Source organism: Notolabrus celidotus, chromosome 23 (assembly GCF_009762535.1).
Source record: "Notolabrus celidotus isolate fNotCel1 chromosome 23, fNotCel1.pri, whole genome shotgun sequence".
Classification (NCBI taxonomy): Eukaryota; Metazoa; Chordata; class Actinopteri; order Labriformes; family Labridae; genus Notolabrus; species Notolabrus celidotus.
The window spans coordinates 19062775-19088219 of NC_048294.1; the positions used below are offsets into that span (position 1 = coordinate 19062775).

General features: G+C 42.3%; 1 protein-coding gene across 3 annotated transcripts in view; it reads left to right on the forward strand.

The window, feature by feature from the left end:
- Positions 1 to 23635, forward strand: part of sorcs2 (sortilin-related VPS10 domain containing receptor 2) — a 361633-nt gene extending 337998 nt beyond the window's left edge. The window contains exons 15-28 of one of the 3 annotated variants that reach the window (XM_034676217.1): positions 8339 to 8459; positions 8537 to 8670; positions 8787 to 8906; positions 9735 to 9906; positions 9987 to 10173; positions 11297 to 11430; positions 12144 to 12267; positions 15362 to 15474; positions 15827 to 15949; positions 16040 to 16139; positions 16237 to 16284; positions 16598 to 16700; positions 17218 to 17411; positions 19153 to 23635. In XM_034676217.1, coding sequence (XP_034532108.1) covers positions 8339 to 8459; positions 8537 to 8670; positions 8787 to 8906; positions 9735 to 9906; positions 9987 to 10173; positions 11297 to 11430; positions 12144 to 12267; positions 15362 to 15474; positions 15827 to 15949; positions 16040 to 16139; positions 16237 to 16284; positions 16598 to 16700; positions 17218 to 17411; positions 19153 to 19217 — 1738 coding nt within the window. In that variant the 3' untranslated portion in view covers positions 19218 to 23635. Of the gene's footprint in view, positions 1 to 8338; positions 8460 to 8536; positions 8671 to 8786; positions 8907 to 9734; positions 9907 to 9986; positions 10174 to 11296; positions 11431 to 12143; positions 12268 to 15361; positions 15475 to 15826; positions 15950 to 16039; positions 16140 to 16236; positions 16285 to 16597; positions 16701 to 17217; positions 17516 to 19152 lie in introns of all 3 variants that reach the window. The other 2 variants (XM_034676218.1, XM_034676219.1) reach the window with 2 other exon arrangements.
- Positions 23636 to 25445: the final 1810 nt, after the last annotated feature.

Sequence of the window (25445 nt, forward strand, 5' to 3'; positions counted from 1 at the left end):
GGTGACTTTAAATTAATCCTCAGAGGTGTTGAAACTTGTAATCTGAGCAGAAACACTCAGATTGATTCCAAGCATGAGGGTAAATTAGACAGATTCAACTTCTACACCTACCCTTCACCTTTCTTCACGCTCCCTGCTCTGTGATTGGCTCTGATAAATTGTCTAAGAGGGTCATAGAGGGCAGCCCTGCCTCAGTACATCCAACAGAGCTGGACCATCACAGCTATTCCATCTCGATCTGTTGGAGCGGGGGACTCAATTTTGGGGTGCGAGCACTCCAGCTGCCCTCGCTGCTGATTTCCTGCAGAGCCGTCCTCTCACTCCTCCTGAGGGTGAGATTGCAGCAGAGGTTAATGGGAGAGGAGACCTGTACCTGCCCTCTGGACTCCCTCTCTGTCGGGCTTTCCTCCACTCTGACATTTTATTTCTGTTCTTCTGCTCTTTATTTGTAAACTCAAGTGTTACTCGTCTGTCAGTCCAGCTCTTGCAGCAGTCTTGCCCTTTATCGTTACTCAGATATCAGTTGTCAGAGTGGGCTATCCAATTGATTATGTACAGTAGAACAGAAATGAACCATGGTAGATCAGCTCTTGGCAGTCTGTCACTAAGTCAAATCCTTTGATCAGGAATTATGTATCTTATCGATAGAAATTATTGATTCCATGTTTATTCGACCAAGAGAATTCAACGCACACAAAAAAGTAAAATCAGTATCAACTTAGAAGTTTCTGTGAGGAACCACTGAGTTGTCTATTTGGAACAACTTACAGACAACCTGAGAACGTTTTTTTGGGGGGGCATGTTTGCCTTTATTGATAGGACAGTTGTAGTTACACAGGAAATGTGGGGAGTAGAGAGAGGAAGACATGCAGCAAATGCTCGTGGCTGGGAATCGAGCTGGAGACCTCTGCAGGTCAGGACAAAGCAGCCTCCAGCCGCGAGAAATGAAGCCAATGTGGAAGTGTTGAAAACAGCAGGTTCCGCTTGAGGCTGGCTCTGCTGGTACTGGAAAGCACATACACACCCATTCAAAAAAGCCAATCTTTACAGCAAGAAATAAACATGTTTAAAACCTGGTACAAAAAACAAGTGTAGCCTGGATAGCTCATTTCTCAATCGGCACACACTGTACCAGGGGTGAATTTTTTCATAACTCTGCAATTTAGAAGATATTAAGATTACGAGTTTTCCATTACTGACTTGATTGACAGGCGGGAACACTGTAGCTGTTGGCGAGGAGGCTCAAAGCCTCACACAGCAGTTAGGTTGACTTCAGAATTTCCAATATGGCTCCCGCCGTCGTTTGGCTTCAAAACAGCGCTTCAGAAACAAATGGATGACGTCCGGATACTACGTCCATTATTTATATAGTCTATGGTCACACCCGCTCTTTCTCTCTGTTTCCCACTCTTAACTCTGTCCTTTCCTCTCAGAATTAAGGCATGAAAAAGCCCAACAATATAACTTAAATAAAAAGGATCACTCTTTGAAATATTGCTTACAAAAACCAGAAGAAAAAGTGGTTTCCGTCGTCTGCAGATAATTTAATTTGAGCAACACCTTCGCCCCATCAAGGATTTTGGACCTTGCAAATTATCATACAGAGAAAGTCGATCTGCTTGCTGATGGTCAGGTTTGTTTTTTAGGTCCCAAATAGACACCCAGTGTTTTTCATAACCAGCCAAAAATGACAACAACTGCATTATTTCCAAATCTGCTGAATTTCCCCCTGCTGGCCATTTTACAGAAGGCAGGTTAAAGGCTCTCCCTCATCGGCTTAGATTTTCACCCTACCAGGACTGAGATGTTCCATATTTGTGGTTCAGGTTTTAGGACAGCAGAGTTAATTTAATATGATTGGCTCTGAGGGTGTTATCAGCAGCCCCAGAAGACTTCTAATTATTATATTGAATTTGAAAATGTTTCAGTAACGTACTGAATTTCTGGTGAAGCACAAATCATAATCTTGCCAATCCTTCCTCGTGAAAACTGTTAAAATTCATAATCTTGAATATTGGGACGAAATGTCAGCAGCTTCCAAAAGTTGATGGAGGCTTCAGAAATCTTTATCTTTGAGGAATAAGGTCTCTTGCTCTGTCTCGCTCCCAATCTTTCCATCAGTAAGTTAGCTGGACTGAGACTTGTCACATCATCTCAGACTCCAGCTCTGGCTCCGAGATAACGCCGGCTTCCAGCTGTAATCCGCTGAGAAGGGCAAAGAGATGGTCAAACACACACACGGACACACACACCCGCACACAGACAGGCGGTCTGGGCTCGACTTAGAGTTGCCATTATCTGCCATGTGTCAGACACACACTCTCTGGTTGGACACACACACACACAGCGTATACACGTCGCCCATCTGGCTCTGCAGAGATAGGGTCGACGGCCAAGGAGGAGTGTTGAGGGCAGCTCGTGTCTGACAGATTAGCCAGGGTCTATTTCCTCGCCACCGCGTTTCGATTTTTGACGGCGCTGCCTGCCATCCTATAATGAAGTCTTTGAGCAGTGACTTAGCACCAAGGACAGGTGGGGGAGTGGGATGGTCCAGCACTCATACTAATGACAGCTGGTCAGATATCAGAGACTGGATGGACTCTCCGTGGGCTCTGACTGCTCATGCTGCTTGTTCTGCTTCTCCACTCTCTTTGTTCCCTTCATTATAAAAAACAGAGGAACAAATTTAACCTCAAAGAAGCGTCTGATCCCATCCAGAGAAAGGACTAACAAACACCTTCTGTGTTTTAATGAGAAAAACTAAAGGAACACATTTCCCTCTCTTAATGAATGTTGTTTTCTTTGCACTCAGCTGATTGGAGTGATTGTTTGTCCACTAATAGAGCTCTTTAAGCTCTGAGTGGCTATTCAGGACTATAAACAGAGCCAAATTAACTGAGAGACTGCAGATTCAAGCACAAACAGAGCAGAAGAGTTTGTTTTTTCATGCTGGGACTAACAGTGAGACTGAGAGAGACTGGCAGTGACTCAGCAGCACGCAGAGTTGTATTACCCAGCTTAACACTTCACTCTGATTAGTCCAAACCCCTTGTTATCTTGTTAAGTACAGTTATTTACTCTGAATGGCAGAGTCGGCTGTTCATCATTTCACCTCTTCCTGTTGACACTGGGGCAAAAACGTTTATTTCCGATAGAGGTGACCCCAACCAAGGATTCGTTTAGTAGAATCTGTTTCGTCAGATTCTTCCTTTAGTCGACGAATCGTCAAATGTTTTATATTTTCTTCATTGACCCGAAGTCTGCGTTATACACTTTACCATTTTCATTACCTGGCTTTCCTACTGATCTCTTGGCTGTGTAAGATGCTTGATTCTGATTGGTCAAAACACTTTGATAACGGTTATTAACTTTCACTAACATGAGCAACACGAGAGGCAAACTGATCACACGTCATGTCAAATCAATCCACAGAAAAGAGTTCTAGCACATTTAGCTTCTGCTTGGTGACACCATAGATCGTAAGGTGAGGTGAAACAGTTAGCTTCCGTTAGAATCAAAACAATATTCTGATCTTATTCTACACTATTTTATCTTTGTTTAATCTTGATCTTTTTAGGGAGCCTTTTTAACATCTGGCAAGGGACTACGGATGTAAACTAGCCATTTGGCTAACTCTGGCATATTTTCAGAAGTGTTGATTAATATGCATGGTCCTTTTAAATTATAAATAAATAAATAATTAATTTACACTACTTTGACTTTTGTAAATTATATTTGGTCTCATCACCATCAATCAATCAATCTTTATTTGTATAGCGCCTAATCACAACAAACGTTATCTTAAGACACTTTTACAAACAGAGCAGGTCTAGGCCGTACCCTATGTTAAATTATTAACAAGACCCAACATCAAGACAGAAGAACTCAGTCTTATCTCATCTTAATCCACCTTAATGCACCTCGCAGTATTTAGCTAGTTACAGCAACAAGGAAAAACTTCCTTTGAACAGGCAGAAACCTCGAGCAGAACCAGACTGATGTTAGACAGCCATCTGCCAACCCCGAGTTGGGGTTGGAAAGAGGGATAGAGGAGAATATGAGAGAGAGGGAGAGAGAGAGAGAGAGAGAGAGAGAGAGAGATACAGAGACAGAGACAGAGACAGAGAGAGAGAGATTAGTAATGATAGTGATGAGACAAATAGTAGAAGTAGTACTAGCTGTTGCTGCTGGAGTCCAGCACATCCATAGCAGCTGGAGTCTGGAACGGCCACAGCAGCAGGCCGTCTACAGCAGCGACTTAGAGGAACCTACGAGACAAGGGAACTCAGGGACTCCAGAAAGGTCTTTGGTCAGTAACTTTAATGGGACAGGGAGAGTTGAAGTAAGTGATCGAGGGGTTGGGAGGAGGGGGGTCAGATAGGTTCCTAGTGTGTCAGTATGCCAGTGCCCTCGGCAGTCTAAGCCTATATAGCAGCAGAACTAAGAGCGGGTCCCAGTCTGAGCCAGCTGTAACTATAAGCTTTTTTAAAAAGGAGAGTTTGAAGCCTAATCTTAAAAGTAGATCCTCCCAGAAACATTAGGTCTCATACCACAGAGTTGTCATGCTTTTATCCTGATCATCTATCCTAAATTGTTTATCTCAATCTAATTTATGAGCATTATTGAGCTCAAACTGCTCCAAAAAGACTTCCCGTTCTCTATTTACCGAAGAGCACATGAGGAACTTCAAATCCAGCTGTTATAAAAGTCTGCTGACAGAAAGATATTCAATTTATCAGATGGTACTCTAACTGAACCTTTGATGAGTAAAATATGGAAGCCTTGAGATTCAACAAACTTATTGTGACCCGGTTTGTACTTCTGATATTTATTTCTGCCCCGCCTTCATGACTGAAGTGAGCATTTGTTGTTGTAACACTCATATCCACCACAAGGGGGGCAGGTGCGCTTCTACACAAGGTTCTACAAAATGTTATTTAAGTCTTTTTAATCATGGTAGATCTCACAGTTTATTCCAAGTTATCATAGTTTTTACTTTTTTAAAAATCACTCTATTTTCTTTTTTTGCAATCCATGTTTTTATCTTTGAGGAGCCCTGCATCAAAATATTTACTGTACATAGTTCAGTTTCATTCATTTATTTATCCAATATGATCAGGAGGTTTATATTCCAAACAAGATTTCCATCTCCAGGTAAATTATGATGATTCTGCCATGTTTAGTCTACTGTGCCTGAGACAGGTCTCAGAGGGTTCACAAGAGGTTAACATTTAAAACGAAGATAAACTGTAACAATCTGGACTTCCCCGGTGTGAAAATATGACTCTTTGTAATGTAAGTGAACTCAAAAAAGTCAAACCCATGACACTAAAGGTGGCGCTTGAAGACAGACTGAGGAACAGCAGACAAACCCTCCCAGGTGAGCACAGGATGATTGGCTGAAACAGCAGTGTGTGTGTGATACAACAGAGAAAACATCCATCAGTTCCCCTCAGCAACATCAGCGACAACGATAGCATGCTCACCTCGCACGCCAACACCGTGACAAAAGCCACTCTTCTCTTGGTACAGCGACATGTATCAGAGTCGCCAGTTTGTGTCACATCAGTCTGCTTTGACACACGAGGGAGGACGGCTGAGTGCAGGAATAAAGACAGCATGTGTTTAGAGCTGTACAACACTGCCATCTATTGGTGAGGAGAGGAAACGGTCGCTCTGTGAGGAGGAAACAAAGACTTTCTCAAAGCTTTGCTGCATTATAGTGTATTTGTTCCTCTCAGAGGAGTCATCATCACATTTACTCCAGAGATTGTTTTTGTGTTGGAGCATCCAATGATGACATCAGATTAGGCAGCAGAGTGAGGCCAGGACAACCGAGGGGGGGGGTATCTTCCAAAAAAAATATACAATATACAAATGATTTCAAATTTCATATTTCATCCATCATTTTAAACATTGTAGTAGAAAAGTTTCTAATAAAACCATGCTAAATAGAAAAACACGTCATCAGTTATTAACTTCCTTTTTGACCCCTGAGGTCACAGATTAGAGATAGCGTCACTTGGGTGGTTCAGGTGGGTTCATTCTCTGCACACCTGCTATATGTAGAAGGCTGTAATGCTTTTAGTCACTCACAGGTGCACACAGACTCACCTGAGCATCTGAAGATAGCATGTCCTCTCACTGCGACAGCCTAAATGAGGATCACTTGTATTCTGCTTCGAGCCTCTCCGATGTAAAGTTAGGGTTGTTTGGCTGTCTTGTCGTTTGTGTTGTTCTAATGTCTGATTTTGTAGTGGTTCGTTGCTGCGTGTGCATGGCAAGGAAAGTTTATTTGTAAAGCACCATTCATACAAAGCAATTTAAAGCGCTTGACAGAGTTAAAAACATACAGCAAACACTGTAGAAGCATTAAAATGTTTTGTGCAGCCAGTTATGTTTGATGTACTCTCTCTCTCTCTCTCTCTCTCTCTCTCTCTCTCTCTCTCTCTCTCTCTCTCTCTCTCTCTCTCTCTCTGTGCTTTTGTAACTTAACGTACATAATAAACAGTGTTGGGTCTTATTATTTATTTAAATTAGTAGGGATTAATCTAAATTATCAACCCCACTAACTGCTCTGAAGTCCGTAACTTGCAGTCTTACTGTCCCGCTGGACACAGAATCACAACTGATCTTGTCTTAACCAAAATGAACCTTTAATCATTCGATTCATCTCAGAACTTCCTCCCAAGGATTAAGACTCACACATTGAATCTTTTCTGTGTTGAGTTCAGTTTTAGACTACGGTAGTGTAACCTCCTCCCACAGCTCCACAGTTATCCATAACTTTCATATACTCTTCTTCCTGTCTGTGTATCTCAGTAAACAGGTAAACAATCTAGATACTTTCATTGCATGCATTACAGGAAAATGGTATCAACATATTCACACATTTTCAATTTGCTATAAGTTCCTCTGCTGCTTAATCACTCTGTCTGATGTCTCCTTTGTCCACGCTGTCATTTCTGTGTAATGTTTATGCAGCCTAGAAAAAAAATAGCATTGCAGCCCACAGCTGGCTCAGACCTATTGACAGGCCCGCAGGGTGCCCTGCAGCCCACTATCTAATAGATCCAATATCAGCTTAATTCCATGAGGCAATACCTTGTCAGAAAATAACCAATTTAAAATATGATATTAAACAAAAATAAGCATTAAAACATAAAATATTTTAAAATATAAGATTAAGAAAGAAAATACAATTAGATACATTTTTTTATTAAAACTCTTTAAATAAATTAAAAGAAAATCCTTAAAGTTTATCAAAAATGTCAAAAGTTTGTAGTTAACGAATGAAAACTAAGGTTGAAAAATGAGTTTGCATCCATTAGGGAGTAGTGTAAGCAGCTTAAAAGAGGAATGGTGTTAGTCTGGACTTAAAAGTTGACAGAGGTAGGGCTTGTCTTATAATATGTGGGAGGTTATTCCAGGTCTGTGCTGCACGCTGCGGGGGTCACCAGTCTCTAGCACTGTTAGAACTTGAGGAACCAAAACAAGAGAAGCCAGCTGTCGGGTGAAAAGAAAAGATTGTTGATGACTTGGGGAGTCTTCTGAATAGAGAGGGATTTAATTTTAGATTTTAAGTCATCAAGCCATAGCTTTCACTAAAATTCAGAACGGATGAGAAGAAAGGGAAACAAAAATTCAGCTCAAAGCGAGGCTTCAGCCTATACTCAGTATCATCCTGATAAAAACTAACACGTGGAAGCACAATGGAGCTCTTTCTTGTTCCAACAATTTGTGAAATGTCCTCATTTGCCCTCTCACTGTGTGCAGAGAGAATATAGTGCAGCGTATGTAGAGGATAAGGAATACATTAAAAGCTGCAGTAAGACAGATAGTTTCAGTAAAATCCCTGTGTGTTTTTAAAATCCTGGCGTTTCTGGTGTTAGTTTTGAGATATCGTACAAATTTTATACTAACGGACAAAGCACACGTTGACTGACTGCTGCTGGCAAATACACTCAAATGATCTTGCTTCATATGAAGACAGGAGACAGAAATGTGTTGTATGAAGCATCAAGTCTAAACCTCAGAGGAGTATATTAAGGAGCATATTGAAGTGTGAAATTGTTGGTTAAAGATTTGTCCTGGATTACTCTGCTGTAGCTTCGCTCGTACGTTGTGTACTTGTTCGATTGCGTACGACTGAAGGAACACACGTTTTCAGAAGTTGCATCATTTTTTGTCCACATGGTTTAATTGATGACTTTAAATTGCTGCTGTGTGGATAGCAGTCTGTACCTTAAAAGCTCATCTGATATGGATTAAATCGACACCTGTGAAGGGATGTAACGTGAGGTGATTTGCTGATTTTCTGTCCACTGTGTGTCTGCAGAGTGTTTGGTCACATCAGCTACAGGTCAGACTGGGAGCTGGTCAAAGTGGACTTCAGGCAGTCTTTCCCTCGTCAGTGCACAGAGGCGGACTACGACTCCTGGCAGCTCACAGACCTACAGGTAATGTACCTTCACAAAGAGAGTGTCCTTGTGTGGTTGTGTCAGAAACTGAACTCTTACTTTTCCATTACCTGAAGGGAGAGAAGTGCATTATGGGCCAGGAGAGGAGCTTCAGAAAAAGGAAGGACTCAGCGTTCTGCATCAAAGGAAAGAGCTACACTTCGGCTCTGACCTCCAAACCCTGTCAATGCATGGAGAAAGACTTCAACTGGTGGGTCCACAGACAGATAGAGGAACATATAGAATCAGACTTACATCACACTACTGCTCATTAAAGATACTGCTGTGTGTGTGTGTGTGTGTGTCTGCGTGTGCGTGTGCGTGCAGTGACTATGGTTTTGAACGGTCCCAGCTGGAAGGAAAACGCTGCTTCGCTGATTTCTGGCACGATCCAGATTCACCACCTGAAGACTGCCATCTAGGACAAACCTACGAGTCCAGCACCGGGTCTGTACACGTGCACTAAACCTCCGACACATACCGATTTTATTTATAGGAATTTGAGTCTAGCTAATTTTTTTTAAAGTTCTTTCGGCATGATAACGTCATTGTTAATCTTAATACCAGTGTGGCCTGCCTACTGTTGCTATCAATCAATCTTTGTTTAAATAGCATCAAATCCCAGCAAATGTTATCTGAAGACTCTTTCCAAACAGAGCAGGTCTAGACTGTACTCTATGTTCTGTTATTAACAAAGACCCAACATCAAGACAGGATAAGATCCAGTCCCATCTTACAGACAGGACTCAGTCTGATCTCATCTTAATCCACCATGAACAGAGCACTTTGCAACATTTAGCAAGTTACAGTGGCAAGGACAAACAGACAGAAACCTCCAGCAGCACCAGACTCATGTTAGACACACATCTGCTGAGACCGTGTTGGAGAGAGGGATAGAGGGAGATGAAGAGAGATAGAGATGACAGTGGGGGGACGGATAGTGGTAGTTGTAGCAGCTGGAGTCTGGCACATCCACAACAGCAGACCGTCTACGGCAGAGATCCAGAGGAACCTACGAGACAAGGGAGCTCAGGGACTCCAGAAAGGTCTATGGTAACTTTAATGGGACAGGAGAGAGAGAGAGAGAGAGAGAGAGAGAGGGGGAAAGACAGGATCCCAGTGTGTCAGTTTCCCCAACAGTCTAAGCCTATAGCAGCAGCTATGTCTCACCTGACTCCAGCTCCATCCTCAATGTGGATAAACATGGATTGATATTTATCTTCTGAGTTCTGAAAATACGCCTTCATGCTCATATTGTCCTCTGCTGTATCTCAGATACAGGAAGGTAATTTCCAACACGTGTGAAGGTGGACTCAACAAGCAGCAGAGCGCCAAACAGCACAACTGTCCTCTGCTGCCCCCTAAAGGACTACAGGTGGGCATCAAAGGACAGATGCTGGCCGTGGCGCCCGGTGATGACATCACATTCATCGTCCATCAGGAGCAGGTAATGTAAAAGCCGCTCTGTCGTCAGCTCTTCTTTTCCTTCTGTGTCTTTGGCTGAAAGTCCCTGTGTCCTCCTAACAGGGCGACACCAGCAGCACCAAGTACCAGGTGGACCTAGGCGACGGGGTCCGGGCGATCTACCAGAACCTGACAGTGACCGATGAGCCCATCCAGCATCGCTACGAACATCCAGGAGTGTACAAGGTCACAGTTATGGCTGAGAACATGGCAGGGCACGACGAGGCCACCATGTTCATCCAAGTCACAGGTCAGCCTCTGAGACTGTCTCTCATGTTCAGACCAGACAGCTGGGATCCATTTCTTACCTGAGCAGCTTGTGTGTTCAGAGTCTGAAGTGACTGTGTGTGCGTGGACGGAGTCTGGTGGCTCTGATAAGAGTGATGGAGTGGTTTCTGGTTCCTCTCTCTGGAGGAAACCTTTCTCAGATGTTGTCAGAGAGTGAAAACAGTAGCCTGAGCTTGTTGTTGGCCAAAACCAAGACTTTCTAGGGACGACTTTTTGGCCCTTAGGGTTATGTTAAATCATCCCAAGGGCAATCTTAACACCCAAATATGTAGAAATAGGACGAAGTGTTTCAAAATGCAAGTAAAAGATCAGTAATATGTTCAGTAAAGGAGAAGCTATGAGGCCTCTAATTTTGTTAATTTAAAAGACAGCTCATTTCCTCAACTTTACACTTTTTCTGTTTATTAATTATTAATGATGGTAAAAACACACTAAAATGATGCTTTGTTTGATTTTATGGGTCATCAGATCCCCTCAGCTCTACACCTTTGTGTCTCAAATCAAATCAAGTCTTCAGGAGTTAAAGTCTCAGCCCTCAGACAGAAACCATCTCCAGCCGGCACGCTTCGTACTCGACCTACATTTCTATCAACACGACATAAAAATGATGAAAACATCTTTTTGCAGCCGGTTCAGTCTTCTCTGATACGTCTGACTTTCTCTAATACTCCCCCCCTGCTGTTCGGGAGACAGCTTTGAATCTCACTTCAGCGATAACTTTTCATTTTTTATTTCCCAGGTAAAAATACTTCCCCGCTTCCCACTGAGTCTGACGATCGATCTGATCATATAAGACAAATCTATTTCTCTGCAGTCACTGGGGATTTGAGGATCTTCTATATGCACTCTGATATCACAGCTCTGTCTTTGTGCAGCCTTGAAACTCAAAGAGTTGTTGTCTTTTTGAAGTGTACAGCTGATAATGAAGACTTATCGCTCAGCCTTTTTTTTTTAAATCAAGATGAAATCAGGTTTGTGCTCGGATGAATTGGAGCACTTTTGTTGTGTTTGACTCAGTTCGAATTTAACCTGAAATCAGTGTGGTAAAATTGTCGGCTTTTAAAATGCTTTCTGTTCTGTTGCAGCTCCGTTACAGGAGGTTCACCTGGAGGTTGTTCCCATCGCTGGCAGAAACCAACAAGTCAATTTGACGGCCATCGTTCTCCCCACTGAGGCCAACCTTACCATCTTCTACTGGTGGATAGGAGACAACCTGCAGGTAGAGGACACAACTTCACCTGATTACATTTAGTGACATCATTATTCATTTCTACAAAATCTAACTGCTCCTTTACCTGATAACCTGCTGGGTTAGACTGCACGCTCTACCTCCCCTTACTCCCCCCGATGCATCCCTCATAAACGTCTTTAGACGATCATTAAATACTAATCTGATGAGGATATTGAATCTTAAAACTCCCTCTGTGTTTCAACAGCTGTGTAAACTCCACAAACACTGTTACATTCAGCTGAAGGTCTCCAGTTTACAGGGTCACTTTTAAAACCGTAACACTGGTAGAGACGCATTCACGGTGGGCTGAGAGAAGACTACTGTTATTAGCTTCTAAATCAAGAGAATCACAGCTTCTTCTTTTGAAAAGTACACACACATACAAAAAAGATAGAACAAATGAAAGAAAGAGAAATCAAGTGAATCACACTTGTGTGATGTTAATGTGGATGGCGGGCGGAATAAAAACGCTGCAGTTCTACCAATCAGGCCCGGGACCTTTGAAAAGTACTACCCCCCTAGCAGGGTCTTTTTAGGGGGGAGATTATCTGCCCCTGGACAACTTTTTTGCCCTGGGTCCGTCGGTTGAATGTAAAGACTGGAGGGAATAAGAAGGAGCTGGATCTTAATACAAAGCCCCTATTGATCAGACAACCTGTGAACAGCTGATCTAACTAACAATCAACATTTTTCTCCTGCAGCCGAAGCTGACTCTGCAGAACAGCCTTCTGACTCGTTTCACGGACACAGGAGACGTTTCGGTCACCGTGCAGGCATCCAACGGTCGATCCATGGTGCAGGACACCAGGACTGTCCGCGTCTACGGTAAATCAGTGAAGCTTTATGATGTGGGTTAATACGGCAGCAAAAAACAGATAGATATACACATGTACTAAAAGACTGAGCTGGATGAAAAAACATTTTGTGCATCACTACAAATAGCTTTGCGTGGAACTGTTCTTCTTATTCTGGATGCATTCCTACCGTTTTTAGATGACTTAGCAGAAAATGAGACTCAACAGGAAACAGGTCTGCTGTGACTTTGATATGAAATTATCCAAACAGAGCTCAACAACAGACACAAAGACACATTCAACATGAATATTAGCACCTCTACATGCACAGACGTGTGCACCCATGGACTTAGTACAAAAATCTAACAAATAAATACATGTTTCATTTCTGATCTAACATCCAGACATAAGGAGAATCATTCTGAAAATCACTTATCTTGGATCAATTAAATACTTTAGTGTAATTCATCAAAGAAAAACTGGGAGTAAAGTCTCCTGTCATGACTTTGTTGTAACACGGCACGAACCATTTGCTCCAGTTTTAGTTCTATCACACAAACAAGGTTCTCATGTTGTCCAGGCCAGGTTTGAGCTGTTCATAACATCAACATCAACTTTAACATTAAGTTCATCCTGTACATTAAAAACAGCTACATTGGGGTGCTTGTTGCCTAGCGCTCTAAGCCCCCCACACACAAAGGCTACAGTCCTCTTTGCAGAGGTCGCCGGTTCAAGTGCCGGCCGCGACCATTTCCGGCATGTCTTCCTCCACTCTCTGTTCCCCACGTTTCATGTCTCTCTCAAGCGGCAACCTCCAGCTGCGGGAATGGAGGCCAATGCGGGAGTGTTAAAAACTGCAGTTTCTTGAGTGTCCACTTGAGGCTGGCTTCGGAATTACCAGAAACCACATACACACCAATTTGAAAAAGACAATCTTTCCAGCAGAAATAAACATCTGGTGCAAAATACAAGTGTAGTCTGGATGGCTCATTTCTCGATCGGCACACACTGAATGGGGGATGAATTTTTTCATAACGTGGGATTTTGGAAGATATTAAGATTACAAGTTTTCCTTTATGAGGGACACAGCTGACCTGATTGACAGGCGGGAACACTGTAGCTGCTGGCTCAAAGCCCGCCTCTTTACCTCACACTAGCTCGACAGAAGTTGACTTCAGCATATCCAATATGGCTCCCGCCAACCATTGGTTTCAAAACAGCACCCTCAAAACAGAATCACATTGATGACGTCATGGATACTACGTCCATTATTTATTCAGTCTATGGTCTCTCTTTAGCCGTTTTATCAATAAAAGCAAAAAAACAACAACAATATAACTTCCAAATAAAATAAAAAAAACAGCAACAGAGCTCATCACTAAACCAAGACTCACTCACTGACCTCTCTCACAGTCGTCTGCAGTGGGTAAAGTTTTGTTCATAAGTTCGTAAACTCTTCATTTCCAGAGTCAGAAAAGTCAGGCTGAAAGAAGAGAGCCTGCTAAGAGCTATTCTTAGTTTGTGACTCATTAAGTCACAACAGAGACAAACACACTGTCATTGTGTTTTTTAATATCTGCTGATCTCATCTGTTGTTGCCGAAAGTGTGTCACAGAATGGATTGTGTCAGATTTATTTTTATAGCATGCTTGTATTATTGAAGAGCTACAAGCCTTTGGTTCTTAAGAGAGTCACAGTGACATCAGTGCTTGGTTTAAAACATTCATTTAATATTTAGAGTCTTAATTCTGATGTTATTTCCTCATCTCTTGTTTTTTTTTTATTATTCAATGCCCAAAGTGCCAAATCCATGGATGATTTAGTCTTTTATAACTTCTCAAAGCACACTCTTTCCAAACTCCTGGCTCAGCAGCTCACCTTCATCACGAGTCACATCTGTGATCAGGGTGGGAAGTGTGCTTGATTTTTTTCTGCTGAACATTTGTAGTCAAAGTAACATTTTGGCTTTGGTGTCTGCAGGAAAAACAGTCAGTATGGAGAGCAAAAGCAAGCATGATGCGTTTCACTGTGGTAGTATTGATGGTGATTAGACGATGAGTTATTTATATCTGCAAAGAGATCAATCAATCTTTATTTGCATAGCGCCAAATCACTACAGACGTCATCTCAAGACGCTATTACAAACATAGCAGATCTAGACCACTTTGTTAAATTAATAACAAACATCAAACATCAAGACAGAATAAGACTCAGTCTTACCCCACCTTAATCCACCATGAGCATTGCACCTCGCAGTATTTAGCTATTTACAGCGGCGAGGAAATACTTCCTTATAGGCAGAAATCTCGAGCAGATCCAGACTCATGTTAGACAGCCATCTGCCTCGACCGAGTTGGGGTTGGAAAGAGGGATAGAGGAGAATAAGAGAGCAAGAGAGTCCAGGACGTCGAGGACAACGTCTACGGCAGGTCAGAGGAACCTATGAGACAAGGGAGCTCAGGGACTCCAGAAAAGTCTATGGTTAGTAACTTTCAATGGGACAGGAAGAGTTAAAGTAAGTAATGGAGGGTTGAGGGGAAGGGGGTGAGATACGATCCCAGTGTGTCAGTGCACCAGTTCCCCCGCCACCCTAGGCCTATAGCAGCATAGCTTAGATCTGGTCAAAGCCTGAGCCAGCTCTAACTATAAGCTTTATCAAAAAGGAAAGTTTCAAGCCTACTCTTAAAAGTAGAGAGGGCTCTACCTCTCATACTACTTTAAGAGACTTTTGTAACACTGCTACATTCCAAAAGCCAATCAGCTCAGCTTTCCTGACCCAGACCGTTGAGACCGTTGAGTAAATCACAAGGGAAAAGGTTCCTCACGATCATACCTCTGAGCTGAGCCAGAGCGAGGCCTCTGAGGAACGCACTAATGTAAGAGAAGTGGATAGACGTCTGCATCGTCCATGTAAACACAACTTAAAAGACACATGGAAAAGAAGACTTGGCAGGAAGGTGATCTGATTAAATATTCAGCAGAAACATTAAGAAGGCTGCTGATGGCATGGTCCAAAGAAGACGGATGGCATGACAGAAGTTTTTAAATGTGATCAGTTCAGACCAAGTTATATTAATGATAAAAAAAAACTGCTCTAACTTCTTCCTTGCTCTCTCTGACCTCAGATAACTTCCAGGTGATTCCTCTGAGCTTCAGCAGGAACCTGGACCGCTTCAACCCAAACATCCCCGAGTGGAGAGAAGACATCGGCCAGGTGGTCACCAAAATACTCACCAAGGTAGGACTTATGTGAATGCATCTCAAACCTGTTTAAATAAATCACTTTTGATGGCACTAGCAGTCCCCTGAGGCTCTAATTTTAGAACCCAAACATGGTCTAAAGCCAGACGTGGTCTTTTCTCTGCTGTAGAGGATTTGTTGAAAAAACAGTGTGCAGAGATGTGCAGCTGTGCTCCTACTCATAAGGAGGTATCCGTGTCTCTGCTGATACACTGAGATGGCAAGCTTTTGTTTCCCTCGTCTCTTTACATCATGTCACCAGTCTTTCCTCACACGCCTGGTTCTTGACATGAAGAATGTTTTTACAGTGCAGCTATTAGACGTGACTGACCTTTAACCTTTGACCTCAGATCACAGGTGTCCCTCAGGAGTCTCTGGTGACCGTAGTGAAGCCAGGCCTCCCCAGCAGTGCTGACCTGTATGTCCTCCCACTGGACAGCAAACCAGCCAAGAAGAACATGTTTGTAGATAAGGTACACACACACTCACACACACACACGCCAGAAAAATACATGGGTTGGTTGCCAAGTGTTAGTAAGATCTGTAATATTTTCTCCCTGTAGCGTATCCCAGCCATTACGCAGGCCTTCAACGACAACAACGTCAGCTTTGTGGTGCGAGGAGGTCTGAAAGTGCTGGTGATGCTTGCAGACCCAAACGCAGGTACTGTCCATGAATGAGCTTCCTCGCTGGGTGCTGTGAAACACCACAGTTCTGGATGATTTTAATGATGAATGCATGTTATTGGTTTATTCCCAAGGGCTAGGTCTTATTGCTAATGGCTCAACAGAAGCAGCAGCAGAGACTGGTGCGTTCATGAACCACACACCTGCAGCTTTTCTGTTTGGATGCACCTAACTGCAACACTCTCTGACTCCTGTGTGCTCTTCTTTCTGGGTCCCTTAACAAATTCACAACAGTCTGGTTTCATGTGGAGATCTTGTTTCATGTGGAGGTCTTCTCCTATCCTTCTCTTTTCTTCTGCAGTTTTTGAATCAAGACCTTCTTCTTCCCCTCTCAACTTTCATAATTTGCTTCAAAATACATTTCTTGAAAATCAGATCTCCTGATTGTTCAAACGTGACTTTAACAAATGTTGCATGTTTTTTATTATTCCTAAGGTTACCATGGAGCAGCTGGAGGTCCAGGTGTTTGGGCTGGAGCTGTCATCTTCCTCATCAGCCTCATTGCCACCGGCTCCTTCATCCTCTACAAGTTCAAAAGGTGAGCCGGTCATTTAAAGAGCTCTGATATCTAGGCAGCCTAGATATCACTTTGCCAAACCACATTCTGCACGTACTACAACAGCATGGCTCTGTAGTAGAAGAGTCCAGGTGCTAAACTGGCCTGCCTGCAGTCCTGATTTGTCACCCATTGAAAACATTTGGAGCATCATGAAACCAAAACTATGACAAAGGAGACCCTGAACTGTTGAGCAGCTTAAATCCTCTATCAGAAAGAATAGGACAACATTTCACTTTAAAGTCCAGAAACTGGAGCAAATATTCTCCTCTGTGGAATAAATATACCTTCATATCCCCGACCCCAGTCGTTTGCATGGATTCAACATTTGCAGACTTACTGTAATAGCCTTTATAACTGCATGATTTATTTTCACATCAGTAGCCCACCAGCAGCACCTCTCTGTGTCCCAAACACAAACATCCACCAAAAAGTCACTTTTGTTAAACCATGCAGTGAAAACTACACCCCCCTCTTACGAAAACAACAAATCCCACAGTCCTTGGCTTAGGACTGAGGATGCCTATCCCCCGCTGTTTTTCAGGAAGCTTCCAGGCAGCCGTAACGTCTATGCTCAGATGCACAACGAGAAGGAGCAGGAGATGACCAGCCCCGTCAACCACAGCGAGGACACGCAGCACATCATCCAGGGCGAGGAGTTCATTGACGACGACCTGGACTCGCAGACTCTAGGTAACGCAGGAGGTAGCCCCGCCTTCCGTTCCCTTATAAGGACTACCACTAACCACTGCTACTAAAACCCAAGCCACTAACACCAGCAGCTAACACACACCCAGGTACTGGAGGACTTCTCCTTTTTCATGCTTATTACTGATATTACTCAAAGCCTTTTCGGATCTGAAATTGATGTTCAAGTTTAACTTTTGCCTCCAAGGTTGGTGTGAAGGCACATTGTGGTCATCACTGCATTTCCAAGCACATTGAAATCATATCATAACACCATACAATATCATGTTATGTGCCATAAAGTTAAATAAGTACTGAGGTTTATTGCACTTTTATTTTCCAACATTAATGAGGGAACTATTATTGATTATGACGCTTACCAAATACCTGTTTTTATCGAAAGCAGAATTAGGACATTTGTGGAAGGACATGTTTTTGCAATCACTGACTGTACAGAGGAAAAGTAACAAGCTAAGGTGGCATCATGCATTGGTGTTTTGAAACTGGTCGTTACAACTTTCCAATCACGTGTAGCCAAGCTGTAAAGTAACTCCTACTGACTGACTGCTTCACTCAAACTCATACTCTAATTCACAAAATGATTATTAGAATTACTTGATACCTGTGATTGTCGCCCTCTGCTGGCCATCACAAAGAATGCAGGTTGAAAGCACTTCAAGGCTGTTCTGTGTCAAAGGTATTGGGATGCTGCTTTCCATTTCATCGACTGACAGTTACAGTAAAATTCCACCAGATCCGTGTCCAGTCCGTCTCCGCTCCGTCACAGCACCAGATCCGATAGGTTTCTATTTTAGTCAGTGTGTTAACTTCTACTGGATCTGCTCTGTTTTGTTCGAGCTGCGTCTCTGAACCAGCAGGTTGGAGCCCCTCCGGATCAGACACGCAAGACTTCCGTTTTTTTTCCGGATGCCGGAGCACAACGCATCAATCTCAACAGATTTAGATAGAGCTGGACAGGAAGTCAGGCACCAAACAAAATGAAAACATCCAGTTAATTTTCAAAATAAAACACTGTGTTATCACAAGATCGTATTTCACTTAACTACAACAACAAACCATAATGATGAGTGGAGCCAGGCCTGGAGTCAACAGGTCAGAGGTTTTCAGTGGACCATGAAGACAATATGGATGAGGAGAGGAAGAGGAGAATCCTTGATTCAGTGATTACAACAGGAAAACCTCGATCAGGTGACTCCAGCTGTCCAGCGATCCTGCTCTGTGCTGCGCTCCGAAAGTGTAATCCAGTGGAAGTTAACACATTGCTCTACTGGGGGTTGTTGACGGATGAGAGAGCACGGACCGGACATGGATCTGGTGGAAGTTCTGTGTCACTTTGTTAGCCCTTTTAAAGGGTCATTGCCACATTTATTTGAGGATGTAATGAGACAATGCTCAGCATGTTTTTCTTTTAGCACTTCCTGTTTTTGTGATGTTTTGCAGAGTTGGTCTTGAGAACTTCTTTTCATACAATGTTTTTTTTTTGTTTTTAAAATAAATGTGAAAAGCTAAAAACTGCAACCTTCAAAAAATGTTATGGCCACTCATGTTTGTGGCTCAAGTTCAGCTTTATGAGGACGTAGCAGAACGTCCTGTCTTTGTTCAGCCGCTACAGGCTGTTTAGGTACCGAGTCAGGTAACGTTGAACACTGCACAAGATCATGGTGACTCTTTTGCTCCCAACGTCACTCATCCCCTCGTCCTGTCTGTTCTCTCCTCATGTCTCCAGGCAACCATTCAGGAGTGGTCCTGAGCATCAACTCCAGAGAACTGCACAGTTACTTGACCAGCTGATGGCTGCCATGGCAAAGCTACCGAGCTAGCTTGACCTAGCTGGCTAACGAGCACAGGGACTCCACTCTGCCTTCCTCCTTTTTTCTCTCCGTCCTTTTCCTCCTCTTCCTCCTCCTCTTCAGACACTTCACCTCCGCTCCATGGACTCCTCAACTCTTCAGCTCCGGCTTTGTTTCAAGTTTTGCTTCTTCACCACAAACTGTAGCTCTTTTTGAGATGGAAGCGCTTTGCTTTACATTTTTCTATTTTACATCTTCCCTCTTTTCACCCGGCACAGCAGCCCCGGAGACGAGCACCGACACCCAGTGAGGATGGAGGTTTTGATGGCATCACACCAAGAAAAGCTACTGATCAATGTTTTTAAAGATGTCTGTGACTTGTAGACACTCAACATCAGCAAGCATGACTCACTGCACCGGTGCCCTGTTATAGTCACACGAGAGGGTTGGACCACCCAAAATCAGGAGACTGTAGGAAGTGATGTTACGGTACTTTCCAAGGGTAGCATTAAGGTAGCGTGCACATGTGTAGTCGAGTTCACCGTGATCACATGGCTGCCTCTTTCCACTAGCTGCAGACTTCACATGCTGCTGTACTGTCTCACTCCTGGGCTCCAGGCTGAAAGGCAACACTCACCGCCAACTGATTATAACAACACTGTTTTTAATGGTTTCCAGGACATAAGATGATCCTTATTATAATACGGCTGCTCTCTTTTCAAGTTTTAAGGTTGGAGAAATTCTTTCTGAGGACCAAATCTTGTTCTTTTTATAAAGAAAAGCATTTCAAAATAATGCTCATAGAAACACTCTGAATGAGAAGTATCTGTAAATTTTCACAGTTCAACTAAATCAAAATGTAAACATGTGCACATGAAGCAATAGTGGTCCCTGTGTTTACGGTTAATACCATCAAAATGAAAAGCAAACAGGTGATTTTTTTTTTAGGCCACCTGTCTCAGGGACTGGATGCTAATGCATGCTCTCCCGTCAGTCACACCAAAGCGTAAACATTTTCTCTGTTAGAATTTCATGAAGCGTTTGTTCCGTCATTCAGGCGTTACACTCTGTGACTCCACATCTCAGCCCAGTGACAGAGGTTTAATGTCCCTGCTGCTCCTATAACCATCTTCTTAAATCAGCATCATAACTCCGCCTTCTCATGGGTCCCTTTGTTCTGGACGATCACCGTGTCTCTCCATCTTTCATCCCCCTTGCTGCTGTAGTTGTGAGTGACGGCGGGCCTCATTCATGAGGGGGGGGCACTCACTTTACAGGGAAATGGCGCCCTCTGATGTTGTGAACACAAACTGTGTATAAGGGACATTATTAACGGGCAGTTATCAGAATCCCTGCAGGGTGAGCAGGACCAAGATGCTTAGTGGAGCAGTCCCACCCTGAAGGGATTCTGACCCGCATTAGCACCCGCTCACTACCCAGCTACCAACATAGCATAGCAAGTTGACACAAGTATTGATTTGAAGATGAATTCATTGATTTACGAATGATTTTGATTGGACTTCCGGTGAGCGCATACCATGTAGGAAGTCTTTTGTAGTAACTGTGATAACTTTGCACTTCAACTAACTTCTTATGTCCATCCATTGATCAGCTATGTTGCGTGGTTAAAGTACACTGCTTTTTGGGGCAATAACTTTATAAATGGCAAGACTTCTGACCAAAAGTGAGTCTGCCAAGTCCGGCTGCAGTAGGCCACAACATCAGCCCTCAGAGCCCGAGTCCCAAGAGAAGCCCAATTCTATTGAAGATATGCTACGTAACATTAAGATCATGATAGACAACCTACGGGCGGAAACCAAGAATGATTTCCTTTGGTTATTCAGTCAATGGTTGATCGAGAAGCTGTGAGGTTTCAATCTGGAGCTCAGCTGTAAGACGTCATAACAGCATTTGATTTTCTAAACCTGGGAGTGACATCATAGGACAATGGCAGCCATGTGACTATGGGATACAACAAAAATGTGTTTTCACTCTTCCTCTCCTATGTGTTAATCTTTTTTCCCACAGCAACTCTTCACAGGCAATAATATTCTCTCTGTGAAATGTAGGATTTGATTCATTCTTGTGGATTTGCATGTGACAAGCATGCAAACACAGGGGGGCGCTGTTGCACTTTCTGAAATTCCCAATCACAAGAACATAGAGAGATCAGCTCCTTTGGAATAAACACAGGTTTATTTTTAAAGTCCTGATACTTTTGTATCCTCGTGCATTCGTTTAAAACACACATTAACAGAGTGGTGTCTGAATCAGCACCACCCTTTTGTCGTCCCATGGTGCCTAAAACAGCAGATATGAATCTGCTCAGTTACACTACCAGATGAGTTTATTTATTTGTAACAACAGGACGCCCCTCCCTCCCTCTCTTCCTCCTCCTTCTCTTCCTCCCCACACGTCCTGGGTCAGAGAGACTTGATCCCCTGGAGACAAAGGTGGCTGTCATGGAGGGAAGGTGTAGTTGATATTTGTATCAGCCTATATTAGGCGAAGCCCGCGGTGGAATCATGTCTCCTTAAAGGTTTGGTTTGTTGTATGTAAATGTGTAAATATGACCACTTTGTACATATTCCCTTTGACATGTGTGTGTGAGTGTTTTACACTTCTACCAAAATGCACAGCCTTTTATTTTGGAGTGAACCTTCTATGAGTTGATTGAAGTTGAAAAACTAACTGTTTACAGTTTCCTCAACACGACAGAGTATTCAGGCCACGTTAAAGAATCACCAAAACAAATCTGAGATTTAGAGAATAAAGTCTGAATATTAGAATAACTAAGGAGAGTAAAGTTCTAATGTTTCCAGATAAAATGGTCACTTTATCATACAAAATCTCGACCATGGTTAGGCTGTGTGTTGTGTAGATGGGGAACATCAGAGAGGCAGCTGAAGGATTGTGGCATGCACTGAAATGAGGAACATGGAGCGTCTTGGGAAGTTTTTCCTCTGTGTTACTTTTCACAAATAACAAAACACTTGGGTGTTATAAGTGTCCAAAGGCAGTCTAACGGGGACGTCATAAAACTGCGACGCCTTCCTCATAAAATGACATTATGACTTAAAGCGATGAGCTAATTCTCAAAGTATCATGACATTACTCTCTTTTATTTTATCCTCCTTAGATTCCTATTTCAGTCACTCGTAACTTTATTCACAAAATATAAAGTATTCTCTTACCTCTATTCTTGTAATATTACGACTTTATAATATGACTTTAATCCCACAACATTATGACTTTTTAATCATACATATTTATTCTCGTTATTTTACAAGTTCAGTCTTTTCAATCTAAAATCTGAGCGGTAAATATTCTCATTTCTACACACTGTACCTTTAATTAATTTAAACACTTTTTTTTGTAACAATGTAAAATGGTAAAACTTTATACTTAAAATATTATGACTTTGTTCTTGTAATTTAACCACTTTTAAAAAATGTTTGAGCAGAATATGATTCTGTCTAATATGACGGCTTTATTCTCTTGTACTGTTATATTGCAGCTCTTTTCCCAATATAAAATGCATTCTATAAAGATTATCATTTTATGACCGTATTTCATAAAATGATGTAAAATATGATTATGATTTTAACCTCATGTCATTTCTTCATGGCTTTGTTATTTTAATATTACAGCTTTATTCTCAGAATCTCTGTATTTTCTTCAACGTGGCTCCAATGCTCCATCGTGCCTCACCGTCACTGCTTGCTTCCCATGTACTCGTTACTTTGACTCTCTCAGCGTAATCTCATGTGTAAGATAATTTTTGGTCTTCATTGTTAACTAAAAATGGTTTCATTGTCTCATGTAGATCCTCACAACAACACAGTGAAAACTATGTATATGGATATTTTTGATACACTTGTCATTTTCTCAATACGTGTAAACACTGGTTATTGTTTCTGTTGCCTCTTGCTGGCGTTTTATTGTTTGTTTGATTGCACTAATGATGTACGCAGAGCTGTGGACACACACCGGACAGCACCTGAACAAACCTGCAGACTCTGAATCAACAGGCCTTTAAATAAAAGGCCATTACAGACTCCAGATTCTACCATCACCACGCCTCAGTTATCTTATATTTGATACAAACAGACCACGCTCACTCGTTCTGGTTTACACTTCATCTTTTGTACATAATCTGCTCATGGTCGAATTGTTCTTAGTTTTCTAGTGATGTGTTGTCATTGTATCAGGGCAAAAGTGGGAATTATGATTATTCCAATTTAATAGGGAAGGAGTTTCACAGCTGATGGCACCAATCGAGTAACCACACTTTTTGTTTCGTTCCTCTTTCTGCTGGTATGTTCAATCTGTTGATTTGATATTAAAAACAATTGTGTCCTCATCTGGGAGCGTTGTGCACTCAACCTGCATCCTGGAATAAATCACTCCCATAACTTGTATGTGTGTTGATTTATCGGATTTGTCTGCATATAGACATCATGGTTAGTAGTACACACTTGAGCCCACTAAAGGCGGATTTATACTTCTGTGTCGAATTGACGGCGTAGCCTATACCAGAGGTCTGCGTAGCTCCCGTACTTACACAGAGGCCTACACACGTAGCTGACGTGCACCTCTTCCAAAATGTAACTACTCATAGAATCGACGTCGACCACACGCCCTGTGATTGGTCCACTCGGCAGCATTGTATTTCCCGCATTAACAGCACTTACAGGATCCCCGCTCATCGGCCGTGTAATTCATCTCCTCCTCTCTATTCTTTATGTAATCATGTCTGTATGATAAACAGCAACATGTATCAGCTGTAGATTGACATAACACGCTCTGAATCACTGTGGAAAAGTAAACAAAGATCGTAGCGGGGCTGGAAGCAGACGACCGGCTATCAGAGAGAACACACTGCCCTCAAGCGTTACTGAGGAGTATTGCTGTGCACAGACACATTGACGCACAAGTATGTGGGGCTCACGTCTGCGTCATCCACTGCTGCGTAGGGGCAACGCAGAAGTATAAATCAGCCTTAATATGACACTAAAACCAGCTACCCGGAATGGAGTGTTTGGCCTTGTCCCATTTCTCTACACATAGCTGAGTGCGCTCAGTTACGAACACACTTTGGTGACGTGTTGCCACGTTAAAGGAACATTTGCGTATAGTGTGTAAGCACGTATTTAGAGATTAAGTGCGAAGGGATTTTTAAAGCAATTTGAACACACTTGCTGACCCCCTTTTCATTACGCAGTACATTGAGAAGATAACATTGCATAAGACAAAAAATGCAGCTAATTGTGCTGGCATTATTTAGCGCTATGAGCCACTAGAGATAAGACTTAGGCCTAGAGAGTGAAATTTGTATTTTGATCCCTGGGATGTTTTGCTGGCAACACATCCACTGTAATACAGTATGTGAATGTGATAAAAAAGTAGTGAATCGTACTTGGCCACAATCTAATTAAAATAAATGACGAAGGATATAAGCACTCAGTACACAGGTCATTCTTTTACTCCTGAGTTGTTTGATTGGTATGGGGCGCCATTTGTAAAGTTGTGCACACTGAAAATAACAGCAAAAAATCTCAACATTTAGCCCCAAAACAACATAAAAATGCAGTGTGAATTTAAGTCACTTTTTAAAATCAAATTTAGATCAATTTCTGTTATCTTGTTCACATGTAATTTAATTGGTTTTTAAAGTTACAATCACTGTAAAATATAAATGCTAAATATAAATCTAACTGTAAAATATAAATACAAATGATAAATGTTATGACAATGAGTAAGACTGACTAAGACGAAGAGTGACAGACTTTCACTTTATGAAGCTTTTATTTTGGTTCTTCCACTAGGCGGCAGTGTGAATTTGCATATCAGATAAATTATTTAGATTTAACAATCAATATTCAGATTTAACATTTAGATTAAATGCATATGAGCTCTTTCACTCGCGTGTGTCAGTTAAGAAGTGCAGCCTAACATCTTGATGATCCTTCCTGCGTTCAGGTCGCAGGTGAAAAGAGTTTATCCTCATTAAAGAGCATCCTTGGACGATTTGGAGGACCTTGTGCACACAGCAGCAGAGAGAGATCCTCCTGGACTCAAACAACCTAAACAGCAGGCTCACTGCATCTAGGTTAGACAGATGCATAGTGTCATCAGCTGTAGCTGTGTGTAGTGTGCAGTGCTCTCTCATGTTCTTGTCCATGCTTTGATGTACTTGGCTTGCATTATGCACTGTGCTGAACCTGCT